General features: G+C 44.9%; 1 protein-coding gene across 7 annotated transcripts in view; it reads right to left on the bottom strand.

Annotated features, from left to right (window-relative positions):
• Positions 1-17,019, bottom strand: part of LOC147612094 (5'-3' exoribonuclease 4-like) — a 77,401-nt gene that overhangs the window by 48,519 nt on the left and 11,863 nt on the right. For 5 of the 7 annotated variants that reach the window (XM_086783977.1, XM_086783978.1, XM_086783974.1 and 2 more), the window contains exons 9-10: positions 3,760-3,924; positions 3,592-3,669 (exon numbers count right to left, since the gene is read on the bottom strand). The exons of 1 other annotated variant lie outside the window; for it this stretch is intronic. In XM_086783977.1, coding sequence (XP_086640103.1) covers positions 3,592-3,669; positions 3,760-3,924 — 243 coding nt within the window. The remainder of the gene's footprint in view (positions 1-3,591; positions 3,670-3,759; positions 3,925-17,019) is intronic. One more of the 7 variants, XM_086783979.1, reaches the window with a different exon arrangement.

Here is a 17,019-nt window from a genome sequence, read left to right as displayed (position 1 = left end):
ATGTTGGCAAGGCGTGAAGGGGGGGGCACTTGAAGAACAAGCCCAAAGGCAGACCCGATGGCCTCTAACATAGGCCAATATGCGCGAGGAAGACCTAGGAATCTGAGAGTAATCGGGAAACGGTTTCGGTCTTCCTCAACAGGGTCAAAATAGCTGGAGTAGGAAAGAAAGAATATCTTCCTCGGGCCCAATGGCAAAGGGCTGCCCTTCAAAACCTCTGAGGCTGCGTCCTCAGAATCAAAATCCACTTGGAAGAAACCTCTGCCAAGCAACCTGACATCTCGAAAGTGTAGAGCGAGGTCGGAGGGCAGAGCCGCCAGGACCCAATCCCTAGCCTGGAGACGGGACGGGTGAGATCCAAAGATTGTGGCAAGGAGGGTCGTTTTGGAGTCTTTTTCTATTTCGGCGTAAAGGACCGCGAGCTCGGCTTCGGAAAATACAATGGTTCGCCCGATCGAGGGAGAATGATTAGCCATGATGCTAATCGAGGAAAAAGGCCGACTTGAACCCGGATGAGGAGCAATCCGAACCAAGGGGGAGGCGTTGAGGCAGAGGAAAGGAAAGGGGGGGGAGGGGGGGAAAAAAAGCGAAGAGGAGCGGGGGACGAGCAGCGCAACAATGCTGCGCAGAGGGAAGAGAAGGGCGGGCAAGGGCAGGGGCAGACAGAGTGGAGGGAAAGGCGAAATAGGAAAGGCAAAGGAAAGGAGGGGAGGCGGAGGAGGATGGGGGGCGAAGCAGGGAGAGAAGCGGATGGGCGCAGCGAAGGAGGAGGGAAACGATGGAGGAAGGAGGGGGCAGCAAAGGAGGAAGGAAGCGAAGGCAGAGGAACAGAGACGGAGGCGGAGGGAGCGATTCAGGCAACGAAGGAGGAAAGAGATGAAAGAGGAAAGAGGGGCGCAGTGATGGAGGAAGGAGCGAAGGCATAGGAACAGAGGCGGAGAGGCGGAAGGGAGCGAAACAGGGTTTGGGGAGCTCGCGGTATATATATATGATATCTTGAAAATTAAAATATGCACTAGGGAGTTTTCACATGTCCTAATTAGCATATATACATTGCCAATAAATATAAATAGCGTCTAAATAAATTAATGGCCCTTGTCGTCACAAAATCAAATATTATTTGCTGATATTCAAAATTATCATCTCAAAGTATATTTCCTAATCGTCACTAGCTCGTCTCCATTATACCTCATAACAAAACTCCCTTGAAGGGCTATCTCTCCTACTATTGCAAAGATAAATCAAGACCCGTAGTCATAGTTGTTTCTCGTACTGGTACGAACCCATTCGTACCGTACGGTTCGTACAGTACGATATCATAAGGTATCGTACGGTACGGGTTTCTTCCCCCCCTCCCCCTCCCACCCAAAAAAAAAATCCAAATGTTTTAAAAAAATATAGAAAACCCTCCTTAACGAAGATCCCAAATGCTCGCAATACTTCGCAACTTTCGTGTCCACTCGGTATTCCATATGGGTTGTTGAGAGACCTAAAATTTCTGGCAACGTAGATTGGTAGTGTACACTTGATTGGTAGGATGAGAGAATCTTGCTACATCACTTGGAGATCCCTGGTATAGGTAGGCTAGACAGTTAGATTCTCAAGTTACGTACGAGGGAGAAGATTTGGACATGGCTATTTTGATCTACAGAGGAGTCCCTGGTATAGGTAGACTAGACAGTTAGATTCTCAAGTTACGTATGAGGGAGAAGATTTGGACATGGCTATTTTGATCTAGAGAGGAGTCCCTAAACCTATCACCCTAGATGCACTGCTCGTATTTGTGCAAGGACGGTCCCTTAGTCATAAACGCTACACTGGGAGACCTTTGGTATTGCATTACCCATCCAGATTCTTTTTTGGAGACAATCGGGAGATCTTTTTCGTTGGGGGATTTGAGATAAATACTTCGATTAAGCAGCATTTTGCAAAAAATGAAAAAGGCCCAAATTTAATTTTTTCTGTACCTTCTGACAGATGCAACAATTGCTGCTGAATATATCATTTTGCTTGTTTTAATTGGAGTCAGCCAGTGTCGGGTTGTTTGCACACTCGAGGAGAGATGTAAGCTGCACAGCTTGTGCGTTTCTTCACAAGTGGCAGGCTGTTATAGAGCTGCGCACAGTTGATGGCAACTACTACTTACAGTCGTCAGCGGCTGCTACACAGTCGTCAGCAGCTACACATCAGCAGGCAGGTACACGTGAGGGAGTTTCTGTGCGTAGCCAGTAGATGGCGATGGGCGGGCTGCACTATAGCAAGGCAAGTGGTGCAGTCGACATGGCTTGGGGATGCACAAATAGACTGTTGGGCAGAGCCTACAGCAGCATACAGTTGTATGAGCAGCAGTGATGGCTGCGAGCTGAGGGTGAAGGTGGACTACACGCTCTGATACCAAATGTTGAAAACACAGTGCTAGGATTGCAGCTATGGAAGGTCGAAGAGGAGAGCCATGGCTATGGAGTGTAAACAGCCAAGAGAGAGATTTAGAGAGAGAAGACAAGCTAGATATAGATAGATCTTTGCGACTCAATGATGTGATTGTTATTGATATTTTGTTTCAATGAATTACATGTACCTTTATAGGTTCTCCAATGACATCACTGCTTTCTAAGAGGTGGTTCACACACAAACACACTACCTCACTCATAAGAGTGGGAATACACAGATATACACTTACACACTATGTTGACCAAGTATACACACAACACGGCTTAGCAGCCATTCACACACACTTAGATCAAGTACACACCGACCATAACAACCACAGACATGAGGCATGCTTCCAACAACCACTACAATCTATTTAGCGACAAAAGAGGCACTGAGTGTGAACAGGCAACAATAGACTGCTTATCTAACAAAAATGTGAATGGGCAAGAGTAGGCTACCGAACTAACACATATTAATGCTTCCATTATAGGAACAGAAAGGGCATGAATGTGAGCAGGCAACAGTATGCTGCGTATCTAGCACAAGTGGCAAAAGTAGGCTACCTAGCACAAGTATTAATGCAAATAATGGAAGCTCGCACGAGCAAGGCTACTTTTTAAGGCAAACTGCTTTAAATGCAGCAATGAGAGGGGCCACCCTGTAGATTCATTTGTTCCTCGAGTTCTAGATGCCACTTATAAATTATGCCAACAATGTCAGTGCAGTGCCAGATGACGCACAAGATGTATTATATGGAGCAACAACATCAAATGCAGATAGAGGTCAAGGCAGCCCAGTTACAGTTGATGTATAAGCATTGGGGGGTTAAAAAACTCAAAGCTCGTCAGCTACTACCTTCAAAAAAACATCAAATGCAGACAGCAGCCCAGTTACAGTTGATGTACAAGCATTGGGGGGTTTTAAAAACTCATCACCTATCTTCAAAAAAAGAAAAAACTCTAGCAATGTAAAGCAGAGACCGTAACAACTAGTCAATTCTGCATATTGTCATCATACCATATTTAAAATAGTTCCAAAATTTAACCATCCACATTTGCATCAATGCCAAAAACTACATGCCACAAAAACCCAGTTCAATCACTTCAACATACAACATGTGTTCTGAATAAGGCAAAAGTAGGTGAAAAGTCTAATTACCTCTCCACTGTCGGTAAGGTATCCACCAATGTTCTTAAACTCTAATTTGTATATTGTCATGAGAAGGTTTATTGCTCCCTGATATAAACAATCATATGGAACATTACTTCGCTGCCAGCTCCAGATCAATGATCCTGATGTAAAAATTCACCAGACTCTAGAGTGTACCTCTTGAATCTCCAGAGTCGGCAAGTGAGGAAGAAAATCATTTCCCACAAAAAAACACATGAATACAAAGTCATCCACTACACGCTCAAAATCAACCTCAAAGGGAGGTTCTAAAATCTTCAAATCGAACTCCAGATACTCTCTCAAGGTCCAAACATTAAGAAACTGCAAAAAGAATAGCCTAGTGATTTATTTTTTTGCACATGACCTGGGCTTTGACAGGAGCGCTTACTGATGCAACCTGCTCAAAGTTAAAAATAATAGCAGAAGAAATCATAGCAATCAACTACAAACTGAAGTACAAATCTCACCAACTTATCAAAATGACACCAAACCTTTACATCAGCGCGATGAGAGAAGCCATGATTTTATTTTACTTTATGTGGAGTCAATGTCCAAGGTCCATGAGAGGGCAGTGTCAAAAACGCTTCACATGGAGCCCTAATGCCAGGCATAACTCCTCTATGATTGACAAATGGAGCTAAATCCTTCACACGAAGTACCTGATCTTCGGCAGACCCACAAACATGGATTCCTCCTCTTAACATGCCTGGGGTGAATCTTTTGTCTCCAAACTTATAGTACAAGTTTTCTACTCCCTTCCTCAGTTGGCCCCAACCCCTTATCAAGCACACAGGTGGAATGTTAGGTTAGGGTTGCACAGAAAACACACACACACACACACAGATGCGCAACAGCAAGCACTCTGAAGAGTGAGTGATGGTGATTGATTCTCAAAGAAGATGAGATACTGTGTGGAGCAAGTGAGTTGACTCCACAATATCAAAATACAAATAAGTGTGGTGTCCTTTCACACCTAATACCCAAGGGGGAGAACCCAAAGGGAGAAAAGTGCCCTTGGTTAGCCCATGTTCACATGTGGCACTATTCATAGCACACGTGCCAAAAAATCCCCCTTGTAGTGGCAATGTGAACCTATACAAGGTTTGAGCAGATTACTCTCCTACAATTACTCTCTATAGGAGAGTAAGCCTAAAGCTTTGCGAAAAGCTTCAAACTTCTCTTGAGGCAACGCCTTTCGAAGCTTGCATACTTTGTTTTCATGACCATGCATCACAAAACCAATGGGCTGATTTGCATGAAAAGCTTGAAACTTCTCTCGAGGCAACGCCTTTCGAAGCTTGCATACTTTGTTTTCATGACCATGCATCACAAAACCAATGGGCTGATTTGCATACACTTCTTCTTGCAAATCCCCATGGAGAAAAGCTGATTTTATGTCCAATTGATGCATCCATGATTGATGGGCAGCCAATGCAACACATCTAATTGTGGCCATACAAGAAGTCGGTGCGAAAGTCTCATCATAATCAATGCCTTTTTGTGATATGCAGCGGAAGTCTTTGTATTGGAAGATCCTGTCACACAAATGCTCACACCGTCTTTTGAATCCTGAGTTTCATGAGTTTAGCAATCCACTTTAATACTTCAAACTTTAAAGAGATATGAGAGAGAGATATGAGAACTGTACACTAGATTGGGTCCCGAATTACCCACTGAAGGAATAACGAGATAGTATTTGCTTTATTTCTTTAGAGAGAATGACTGTGGACTGTAGATAAGCCAAACGCAAGATCTCGAAGGATCGGAGATTGGCTGAACTGTACACGGCTGTAGAAACACCTCAATGACCTGATCTCGAGCCTATGCACTCTTCCCAAGGGCATGAGGAAGGGATGCACACCTGAGGCTGAGAAAAGGAGATGGTGGACTGTTCTAAGCTATGTTAGAATGCTGTAAATGCTTATGAATATTGTGTTACCTTCACCAGATGACTGTTGCATGTATGGATGATGCATATGGGCGGAGGAACTGTTGTAGGACTGAAAACGCAAGGAAGAACTGCTGTCAAACTGTTAACGCAGGCTGTACTGATGCTGGACAGAAAAACGCAGAGTGTAGGGCTGCTGCTGGACAGAAAACGCAGTCTGTAGGGCTGCTGTGAACAGGCCGGCTGCTGGATATGCAGAAAACGCAGGTCTTCTTGCTGATTCAGGGGCTGATCTGATGCGCTTATGGCTATAGGGCTGCTGAAGATGCATGCTTTGGAGAACCAAGGTAGGCTGAAGCAAACTCGAGCTCTCCAAGGGACTGGATGAGACTAGTCTAGTGCTGAAGGCAAGGGAACTCCTAGGGCTCAGGAGGAAAGCTCTTAGCACACTGAAGACTGAATGAGAAACTAAGCCCTATGTAAGCCTATTTATACTAACTAGAGGTTGGTCAAGTTGGCTGGTCATTTAATAAAGTTTATATTTATAAATGACAATAAATGCTAAATAAATACTATAAAATATGGAAAAAATACCAAATAAATCCTAGTAAATTCCCTAACACTTCTGGGATGTTCTAAATGATGCACAGGCATATGAATGCATATTATGCAGGATGCAGAGAGCTTTCTGATGCAAACCCTAAAGCTTCTACTGACTCTACATGCATGAATGATTCTCTCCAAGTGGGTTAAGGGACTTGACTGACTGACTGACCCGCTAAGGTTGAGGAATGACCTACATAGCTCCTGCCTGACTTATCCTGGACTGAGGATGTACAATGGGGTCACGGCGTACGACAATTATCATCCTACTGGGTTCTAATACTGTACAACTATTGCACTGCTGATGATGAACCATCTTGTCACCATGCACTGAGTGCAGAGTGCATGTGACATTCCCTCCTGCTTAGCTTGGCGGCAGGTTCATGGCTTCCACGTAGTCCGCCAACAACTGGGGGTACTCCCGGAAAAACTCCTCGTCGAGGCATACGGCTTCGTGGGTGCCTCGATCTCGAAATTTCGTATAGAACTGACGTATCCGTCGACCGGAACCATGCTTCCATCGATGAAGAAGGATTTGCTCATGCTCGATAACTTCTACTTCGTCTACCACGTCTGGCTGCTGTTCATCTGAAACATCACACACTTCTGGACCAACATATGGTTTTAGCCAAGAAACATGGAAAACATCATGCATTGTCCAACTGGTAGGCAACTTTAACTTCATGGAGACATCACTTAACTTTTTGACTATTGGAAAAGGGCCAAAACTATGGAATGAAAGCTTGGGACAATGTTTGCCCACTTGTTTCAATCTTTGTTTCATGATGCACTGAGAGACCCAATCCCCTTCCTTGAAGTGGATATCTCGTCTAAACTTACATGCCTGTCTGTGAACTGAATGATGGCCAGGCTCAAAATTGAGGGCCAAACCGGGCTGAGTACCAAACTCTGCGGAATCGACATACTAATCTTCTAAGTCTTTTCCAGAGATGTTGAGAATGGCAGACTCCTGACTGGTCGAGATGCTGGTCTTTCTACTAAGAACATCTGCTAATGGGTTATGCTGACCAAGGATGTACTTAATCATTCCTCCAACTTGTTGGAAGAGCTGACCCTGTCTAGTGTGCTGAGCACTCCACTGGGCACTTGGCATCATCGGGAGCCACTTAAGTGCTTGGTGGTATGTGGTGACTGTGAAAATGTGTCCATAAGGAACATGTTTCAAATGTTTGAGAACTGACTGCTGTTCTAGCTTGCCCTTGAAAGTCTTGGAAAGACGAGAGAAACTTGCTAGGAGGTTCTGCTAACTGTGGGATACTGGGTAGGAGATCATCCTTAAAAATGTCTGAATGAGAAAGGAGATCTGCTAACTGAGGGACTGAAGATGATGAGACAACGGTTATTGATGAGATAGAAGCTGTCTGAGCATAAATTAATGCTCCTTCTGCTCCCTTGCACATAGCTCGTTGGGCCTAGAGATGAGAAATCATAGGAACGCCAAGAATGCTCCTATCCTCCCGAATCATGACCAGGCTCAAGAAAACCTTTAGAGATAATAAAGGTGTTCTGCCCCCAATTGGGAATAGGTTCATACTGACGAAACCACTGGATTCCTAAGATCATGTCACATCCCAAAAGAGGAGAGACAATGAAATCTCGTTGGAATGAGGCCTTTTGAACTTGAAAAGAAAACTGTTGTGCCTTCTGAGAGATGTGGGTGCGCAGACCAGGTGTAAACCCGTCTACCTCCAAATGATAGGGCACTAAGATACAGCTCATGTTGGTGGCCAACTGGGGAGAGATGGCGTCCTCAGAATTGCCCATGTCAAAAAGGATTATGAGCTGTCGGTCCTTGGCAGAGCCATAAGCTCGGATCAGGCTTTTCTGTGTGGTTGTTGCCTCACCCTCCTGCTTAGCATCAAGTACCACGGATGGCATGGAATGCATAGAAGGTAAGATCTGAACCGCATTGGTGGTAGCAGGCAGGTCTGGAGGAGCGGGGGATACTGCGGCAACTGTGGCAGAAGGCTCTTTGGAGGCTTGCTCCGCTTGTCTTTTTGGACAATCCTTGGACAATCCTTCTTACCATGCCCAATAGTATGACAGAAAAAACATCTGTTTTCTAACTGATACTGTCTTTGCTCCTCTCGAGGAAGATAGCCTCCAGTGATGCCTGCTTGAGCCTTTTACTCAGGGGTCTTCTTAGGCTTGGATTCCTTACCCCCTGAACTAGAGCTAGGACTGTTGTCTGTCTTAGTGTCTTTAGAAGACGAATTACCCTTCCCCTGTTGGGGTTTGGTACTGGACTGAGATGACTGCTTGGGCTTGCCTCCATTCATCTTCATTTCTTCATTCTGAGCGAGAGTCAGAGCCCGATCATATGTACTTGGTTCAAAGTTACGAACTGTGAACCGAATGTTAGAGTCCAATCCACGAATGAATTTCTCCATCTTAGCCTGCTCAGATAACCCTAACTGATGTGCTAAAGTAATAACCTTACCGAAAAACTGAAGCACTGGGGATCCGTTATGTTTGAGTCCATAGAACTCGTCTTTCAGACCGGTCATGTACTGGGGCGGGAGAAATCTGGTCTTCAGGTCATGGACAAAGATGTCCCAGTCAAAGGCTGTGACACCTGTGGCCTGGTCTATATGAATACTAGACCAATGCTACCACCAAGTGATTGCCTCACCAGTAAGATGGGGAGCTGCTAAGTGGACGTTGTCTTGTGGGTCTGTGATCCTAGCTAATGGAAAATGAGCATTAAACTGATGAATAAATTGATTAACTGATGAATGATCACACTTACCATCATACTTACTGAAGTTTGGTTGACTGCGAATGATGGTGGTTGATGCTGCTGCGGACTGCTGGCTGGTGACACCTATGACTGGGAAGACTAAGGAGAGCTGCTGATACCTCAAGTGTATGGCCTCCTTTTCCCGTTGGTGCTCGAGTAACATACGTTCTCGATCAAGCTCACGTTGGTGTTCCCGAGCAGCGAGTTCAGCCTTACGCCGGTCTTCGTCGATCCTGCGTTGGGCTTCCTCATAGTCCCGTCTTTCTGCTTTTTCTCTTTTCCTTCGTGCCTCGTCCTCTCTCCTTTGTTGTTCCATCTGAAAGAAGAGGAAGATGTAGTCGGGTGCTACTGGAGGTGTAGAGGGACGTGCTGCTGCTGCCTCCAACAGTTGGAGACGCTCCATGAGCAGCTGGTTCTAAGCTCTAAGAAGAGCTATGGTGTCTGCTGTAGGCAGAAGAACAAGGTCTCCTTCGGGGGAGACGTCTTCCGGCTGATGAGTACTCTCTTCTGTAGACATGATGCTGAAGTCGGTGGTCGTGCCGGAACGCAATCTAACCATCCAAGGATGCCCCCACGCTAGGCTACGGTGTGTGTGGACAATCCGAATCTGATACCAATGTGATATGCAACGGAAGTCTTTGTATTGGAAAATCCTGTCACACAAATGCTCACACCGTCTTCTGTATCCTGAGTTTCGTGAGTTTAGCAATCCACTTTAATACTTCAAACTTTAAAGAGATATGAGAGATAAATATGAGAACTGTACACTAGATTGGGTCCCGAATTACACACTGAAGGGCCCCCTATCCCAATAACGAGATAGTATTTGCTTTATTTCTTTAGAGAGAATGACTGTGGACTGTAGATAAGCCAAACGCAAGATCTCGGAGGATCGGAGATTGGCTGAACTGTACACGGCTGTAGAAACACCTCAATGACCTGATCTCGAGCCTATGCACTCTTCCCAAGGGCATGAGGAAGGGCTGCACACCAGAGGCTGAGAAAAGGAGATGGTGGACTGTTCTAAGCTATGTTAGAATGCTGTAAATGCTTATGAATGCTGTGTTACCTTCACCAGATGACTGTTGCATGTATGGATGATGCATATAGGCGGAGGAACTGCTGTAGAACTGCTGTAGGACTGAAAACGCAAGGAAGAACTGCTGTCAAACTGTTAACGCAGGCTGTACTGATGCTGGACAGAAAAACCCAAAGTGTAGGGCTGCTGCTAGACAGAAAACGCAGTCTATAGGGCTGCTGTGAACAGGCCGGCTGCTGGATATGCAGAAAACGCAGGTCTTCTTGCTGATTCAGGGGCTGATCTGATGCGCTTATGGCTATAGGGCTGCTGAAGATGCATGCGTTGGAGAACCAAGGTAGGCTGAAGCAAACTCAAGCTCTCCAAGGGGCTGGATGAGACTAGTCTAGTGCTGAAGGCAAGGGAACTCCTAGGGCTGAGGAGGAAAGCTCTTAGCACACTGAAGACTGAATGAGAAACTAAGCCCTATGCAAGCCTATTTATACTAACTTGGTCATTTAATAAAGTTTATATTTATAAATGACAATAAATGCTAAATAAATAGTATAAAATATGGAAAAAATACCAGATAAATCCTAGTAAATTCCCTAAGGCTTCTGGGATGTTCTAAATGATGCACAGGCATATGAATGCATATTATGCAGGATGCAAAGTGCTTTCTGATGCAAACCCTAAGGCTTTTATTGACTCTACATGCATGAATGATTCTCTCCAAGTGGGTTAAGGGACTTGACTGACTGACTGACCCGCTAAGGCTGAGGAATGACCTACGTAGCTCGTGCCTGACTTATCCTGGACTGAGGATGTACAATGGGGTCACGGCGTACGACAATTATCATCCTACTGGGTTCTAATACTGTACAACTGTTGCACTGCTGATGATGAGCCATCTTGTCACCATGCACTGAGTGCAGAGTGCATGTGACACTTTTTGCTGGGCATATCCTTTGGCCACTAGCCTAGCCTTGTATCTGTCAATGGTACCATCACACCTTCTTTTTGACTTCTAAACCCACTTTGTGCCAATGGGCTTCTTGCCAGCAGGCAAGTCTACCAAATCCCATGTGTTGTTTTTATGGATAGAATCCATCACAATTTGCATGGCTTGCATCCAATGCTCATCCTCATGAGCCTTTTCAAATGAATCTGGCTCGTCTGCATCACAAAGTGTACTCATGCAAGCAACATTTGCTTGTTCTCTTGCATTACGTGAACCAGCCCTAGTCCTACTACCAAATGGAGCTGAAAGCTTGCTGTCCTGTAACGTACGGAGCAACCAACGAGATACAACTCTAGCCTCTTCCGTTGCTATTTGCTCTTGCTCTACTGCTTCCTCCACATTTTGAGGTGTAATGAGCTCTATCATGGGCTGATTTTGAGTACCTAAATGCTATCCATTAGGCAAAGTTGATGGCTAATCTATTGAGCCATCAATTCCCAACGGGAGAAGTCCTTCAAACATGTTATGTGGGCCCGAAGGTGGCTGTCCAAAAAATCCGGTCTGAATTTTCAGTAAATACAACATCTCTGCTGTCCAAAATTCTTTGTGTGGAAGGATTAAAGAGACGGTAGCCTTTACTGCCACTGCTATAACCCACAAATATGCACTTACTACTTTGTCATCAAGCTTACCTCTCAATTGCTGAGGTACATGTGCATGTGCTATACATCCAAAAACTCTAAAGTGATCTACTTTAGGTTTCCTTTCGTGCTAGGCCTCATATGGCGTTATGGTTTTCAATGCTTTGGTAGGACATCTATTCAAAACATGTGTAGCACACATTATTGCCTCCATCCAGAATTTGTGAGGCAAGCCTTTGCCTTTAACCATGCATCTAGCCATTTCCATCAAAGACATGTTCTTTCTCTCAACAACACCATTTTGCTGAGGAGAATATGGCACCGTGCATTGATGCTTTATGCCTTTTTCTGCCATAAAAGCTTTGAAAGCAATGGACATGTATTCCACCCCTCGATCTGTATGGAGGATCTGCACTTTGCAACCTTTTTTATTTTCAGCTTGTGCCACAAAATGCTGAAAACATGCAAATACATCAGATTTTGCCTTTAAGGGATATACACCCAAGCAAATCTGGAGTAGTCATCGATAAAGGTTACAGAGTATAGATGCTTTCCAATAGATAGTGTCCACATAGTACCACACACATCACTGTGCACAAGCTGTAATTTCTGGGCAGCCCTTGTTGATCCATCTTTTGCGAATGCATTTCTGTGCATTTTACCCAATATGCACCCTTCAAATACATGTTTCGGTGGCAGCTCTACATGAGGCATATTTTGTACCATTTTATGCCTTTGCAATAGCATCATACTGCCATAATTCACATGCCCAAACCTAGCATGCCACAATTATGCCTCATGCATGGCAGGTGTAAGAGTGGTAACCACATGAGCATCATGCCCTCTCCTGTCAAACATGTCAAGCTAATATAACCCATGGTACAATGTGCCGGAAGTGACCACTGCATAGTCACCTTCATGGTCTTTCACTGTGCATCTGTCATCCTCAAAGTTCACTGCATATCCTCTTTTAGCAAAAGAGAAGACGGACAACAAGTTCTTCTTAATCCCTGGCACATATAATACATCTAGAAGACATAATTCAGCACCATCTGCTATTGTGAGGATCACCTCACCAACACCTTGAATTGGATAAGAAGAATTGTTTGCACATGCTACCCGCTTGCCTTCAGGGACAGCCATAAGCTTCTTAAACAAATCCCTCCATGAGGTAATGTGTTTAGAAGCACCACTGTCAAAGTATCATGTGTCGTGTCTTTCATTGACACTGAGAGACATATGCTCCAATGATACATCATAACTACAAGTAAGGAAAGTCCACTCATCTTGTACAAGATTTACTGATGCATCATCTTTTCCTATAGGTGATGATGAAGAATCTACAACCATGCCACTTTCCTTTTTCTTCTCCTTTGCAAGCCTTTTCCTGCACTCATTCAAGTAATGACCTAGCTTCTTGCAATAGTGACATTTGCCCTTTTTCTTGGGCTTGCCTACATATTTTTAGCCTTTTGTGAAGGCTGTCCCGAATCAACCTTTGGCTGAAAACTATGTTTGGCTTTTCCCTTGCCCTTGTCTAGGGCAACAAAAGCCCCATCACCACGCATGCTAGAAGATACGTTCTTCCGATTCAGCTCCTCCTGTAGTAACAAACCAACCAACTCTTCAAACAAGGTTGGTTCCGGGTTTCCCCAAGTGAGTGATGTGTGGAAGTTCAAGTAGGTTTCTGGCAAAGATGATAGTGTCCTGGAAACCAACTCCTTTTCAGAAATGACCTCATCAATATTGAGCAGCTGCTCCTGAAGATCTTGGATCTTCATAAGATGATCAACCATACTATCACCTTCATTCATGTCAAGTTTTCAAACTCTTTCTTGAGAAATGCAACCCTGGCCTCATTCTTTGCCCGATACATGGTTTCAAGTACATCCCAAGCTCACCGTGAGGTCCTACAAGTCCGAATATGTGGTATGATTGATCGCTTTACTGACAAAGCAATCAAAGCCATCGCTTGGGCATCGCGAGTATCCCATCTCTTCTACTCCTGTGAGGGAGGAGTGGGTACTGCAGCTTGTTGAGCACCACGACCAGGCGTGTTAGGTGCTATGTCAACAGGGCGTACATCTTCACCGGACACATAACCCCATAATCCTTTGGCCACAAGTAGATTTCGGGCCATGAAACTCCATAACGAGTAGTTACTGCCATCCAATTTGTCCTCTTGGGACAAAACCCTAAATATATCGATCGTATTTCCAACCATGTGCTGAAATCTCTTGCGAGAGAGATGCAAACACGTGCAACCAAATATGCTGTAAAAAGAACCTGCAGGCAAAATCCCAAATGCACGAGAGTGCAATGCCAAGCAACCACAAAGTCCTGTGCAAATGTTTTGCCCCGAATACAAGGCTGCAGATAAGCAATGCTAAAAATCCCCAAATTTATAAGCACCAATGGGCTGTTTTATGTGTCAATTGCACATAATTTTCAAAAGCCCCAAAATTTTGTGTACCAATGAGCTTTAATTGTGCAACTTTGCACTGTTTTAAAAAAGCCCCAAAATTTTGTGTCCCCTGCACCCCAATGCTGCACCGCATTGCTGCTTGCACCTGATTTTTGCAATGAAGCAAGAAATGAACAAAAGCCCCTTGAACTGAACCAAAAAATCAATACCTGGTGGAACCCTGATTTTGCAGAGATGCCTGTGTGCAGACGGTAGACTATAGCGATGGCCTCTGGCCAACAAATGATGACTACCGTAGAGGGAAAACCGGCACGAGATGCAACACATGCTTCAATGAGAGATGGCGAGATGGCTAACGTTGTGCAGATAACAGGTAGGCGGATGATGAGACAGCTGCAGGCGGGCAGATGCATGAAGGCGATGGCGTTGCTGACAGAACGGGCTATTGACGGGAGGCAATGGCGACATGCCGGAGCCGGTGGCCTCAGGCAACGGGCAAGAGCCGACGACGTGCAGGAGCTGCGGACGCAAGGCAGAGACAACTGGGCAATGTGCAGACGGTGAGCAGGGGTAGCCAGGAGAGCATTTATTGCTACTGTACTTGCTGGTACAGATTTGGTACAATTTTGTACAAGTTTTGGCATGGTTGTACATTGATTTGAGTGAGGAAAAGGCTCATTTTCAGCTGCTGTACTTGTCGGTACAGATTTGGTACATCATTGGTGAGCACTTAGTACTGTTGTACAGTATTTTGGAAGGGGAACAGAGCACATCTAAGGTGCTGTCATAAATCTGCAGCAACCAGATTTTGGTGATTTTATCACTTTCAGTGGGAGGAGAGTTGCATTCGTGCTTCCGTAGTGGGAGATAAACTTTGGGAGAACAACTGTGAGCACTTTGTGTGCTTTGGTGCAGTGTTTGCACATCTTGTAGGGAGTCAGGCATTGACTGTGTCAAAGGTTGCATATTGCTATGGCAACCACAGGTGAGAGCTCTTCATTGCTTCACATCAAGAAGCTTGAAGGCTCACATAATTATGACATTTGGCAAACCCAGTGCTATAATGTGTTGCTCTAGAAGAAGCAGCACAAGCCCATCAAAGAAAGGGGTGTAACGCCCGCTTCTCTTACTGCTGAAGAATGGGAAGATATGGATGAGCTGGCAAGATCCACCATCATGTTGTCTGTGTCAGACTCTTTACTTTTCAGCATACGTGAAGAGAAGATAGCTTGGGGAATGTGGCAAAGATTGCAGGACTTGTATGCCCAACAAAGTGCCTCAAGCAAAGTGTACTGGTTGAAGAAACTCATAGGTCTTCAAATGAAGGAAGGGGCGTCTATGACAGCCCATCTAAATGAGTTTAATGGTGTTGTCAGCCAGGTCATCAATCAAAAGTTGGCAATGGACGATGAGTTCAAAGCCACCTTTCTCTTATGCACTTTGCCAGAGAGTTGGGACACATTCAGGACAGCCACTAGCAATTCAAATGCTATGCTGTCATATGCAGGTGTGGAGGGTGCTCTCCTTCAAGAGGAGATGAACAGGAAGAACAACTCTGTTGGAAAGTCCAATGCAATGAATGCACGTGGGAGATCCCAGCAAAGGGGTAAAAGCCAAGAACGGGGAAGGAGTAAGTCCCGCTCCAAAAAGAACTTGGAATGCCATTATTGTGGCAAGAAGGGACATTTCAAAAAGCAATGCTACAAATGGAAGAATGATCAAAAGGAAAAGGGCAAAGGCAAAGACAAAGACAAAGATGAAGCCAAAGATGCAAAGCCAAAGGGCAAAAGTGGAGTCAAGATTGAAGAAGTCAATGTGTCACATGCAGGTGACAGTGAGGATGAAGTCCTATTCATGTCTTCACTTGATGCCCATTCACTCCATGCAGGAGATGGTCATGGTATGCACTCATGGATCATTGATTCAGGTGCCTCCTTTCATGTCACAGGTTGCAGAGACTTGTTTGTCAGGTATACTGCTAGCAATGAAGGAGTAGTTTATTTGGGTGACAACCATGCATGCCAGATTCTTGGCAGAGGTGATGTGAGGCTTGTGTTTTCAGATGGCTCACAGCTTATGCTCCATGATGTCAGGCATGTGCCTGAGATCAAGAAGAACCTGCTTTCTACTGGACAGCTTGATGATGTTGGTTATGTTACCACATTTGGTAGTGGAAAGTGGAAGATTAGTAAGGGCTCACTGGTTGTTGCCAAAGGCTCTACGGTGGACACTCTTTACTTCATGCATGCTGGTGTTTGTCACCATGCTAATGTAAATGCAACCGAGCTGCCGGAAATCTCTATGTGGCATAGCCGGTTGGGACACATGAGTGTCAAAGGAATGGAGCAATTGTCTCGTTTTGGTTACTTGCCTTCTCTAAAGTTCTCAAGTTTTCAGTTTTGTGAGCATTGTATATATGGCAGGCAACTCCAGTGCCCCCACAAGAAAGCTCTTGGACAGAAAGATGCTCAGTTAGAGCTTGTGCATACAGATGTATGTGAGATGCCTCAGCTTTCTTTGGGAGGGGCAAAATATTTTGTGTCTTTTATTGATGATGCCACACGCAAGGTGTGGGTTTATCCTCTTCGTTTGAAGAGTGATACATTCTCAGTGTTTGAGAAGTTTGTTGCTCATGTTGAGAATCAAACTGGCAAAACACTGAAGGCTTTGCGTTCCGACAATGGTGGAGAGTATATGTCCAAACAGTTTCAGGACTTTTGTGATGCTTAAGGCATCAAGAGGGAGCTCTCTGCTCCTTATGATCCTCCACAAAACGAGACAGCAGAGAGGATGAACAGGACCATTCAGGAGAAGGTCCGTTCTATGTTGTCACATGTTGCGTTACCTCATGGTTTTTGGGCTGAAGCTGTTATGACAGCCGTTCATCTTATAAATAGGTCACCTAACACGAGGCTTGGTGGGAAAGTGCCAGAGGAAGTATGGACAGGGAAGCCTCCGTCCTACAAGCACTTGAGAGTGTTTGGTTGCGTTGCGTACGTGCACATACGCAGGGAAATACGCACCAAACTTGATCCTAAGTCTCTCAAATGCATATTCCTAGGATATGGTGACAGAGGTGAAATGGCGTATAGACTTTGGGATCCAGTGAATAGAAAGAT

Source organism: Cibotium barometz, chromosome 46, assembly GCF_041138505.1.
Source record: "Cibotium barometz isolate CiBa-2024 chromosome 46, ASM4113850v1, whole genome shotgun sequence".
Classification (NCBI taxonomy): Eukaryota; Viridiplantae; Streptophyta; class Polypodiopsida; order Cyatheales; family Cibotiaceae; genus Cibotium; species Cibotium barometz.
This window is presented reverse-complemented; position numbering and strand designations above follow the sequence as displayed.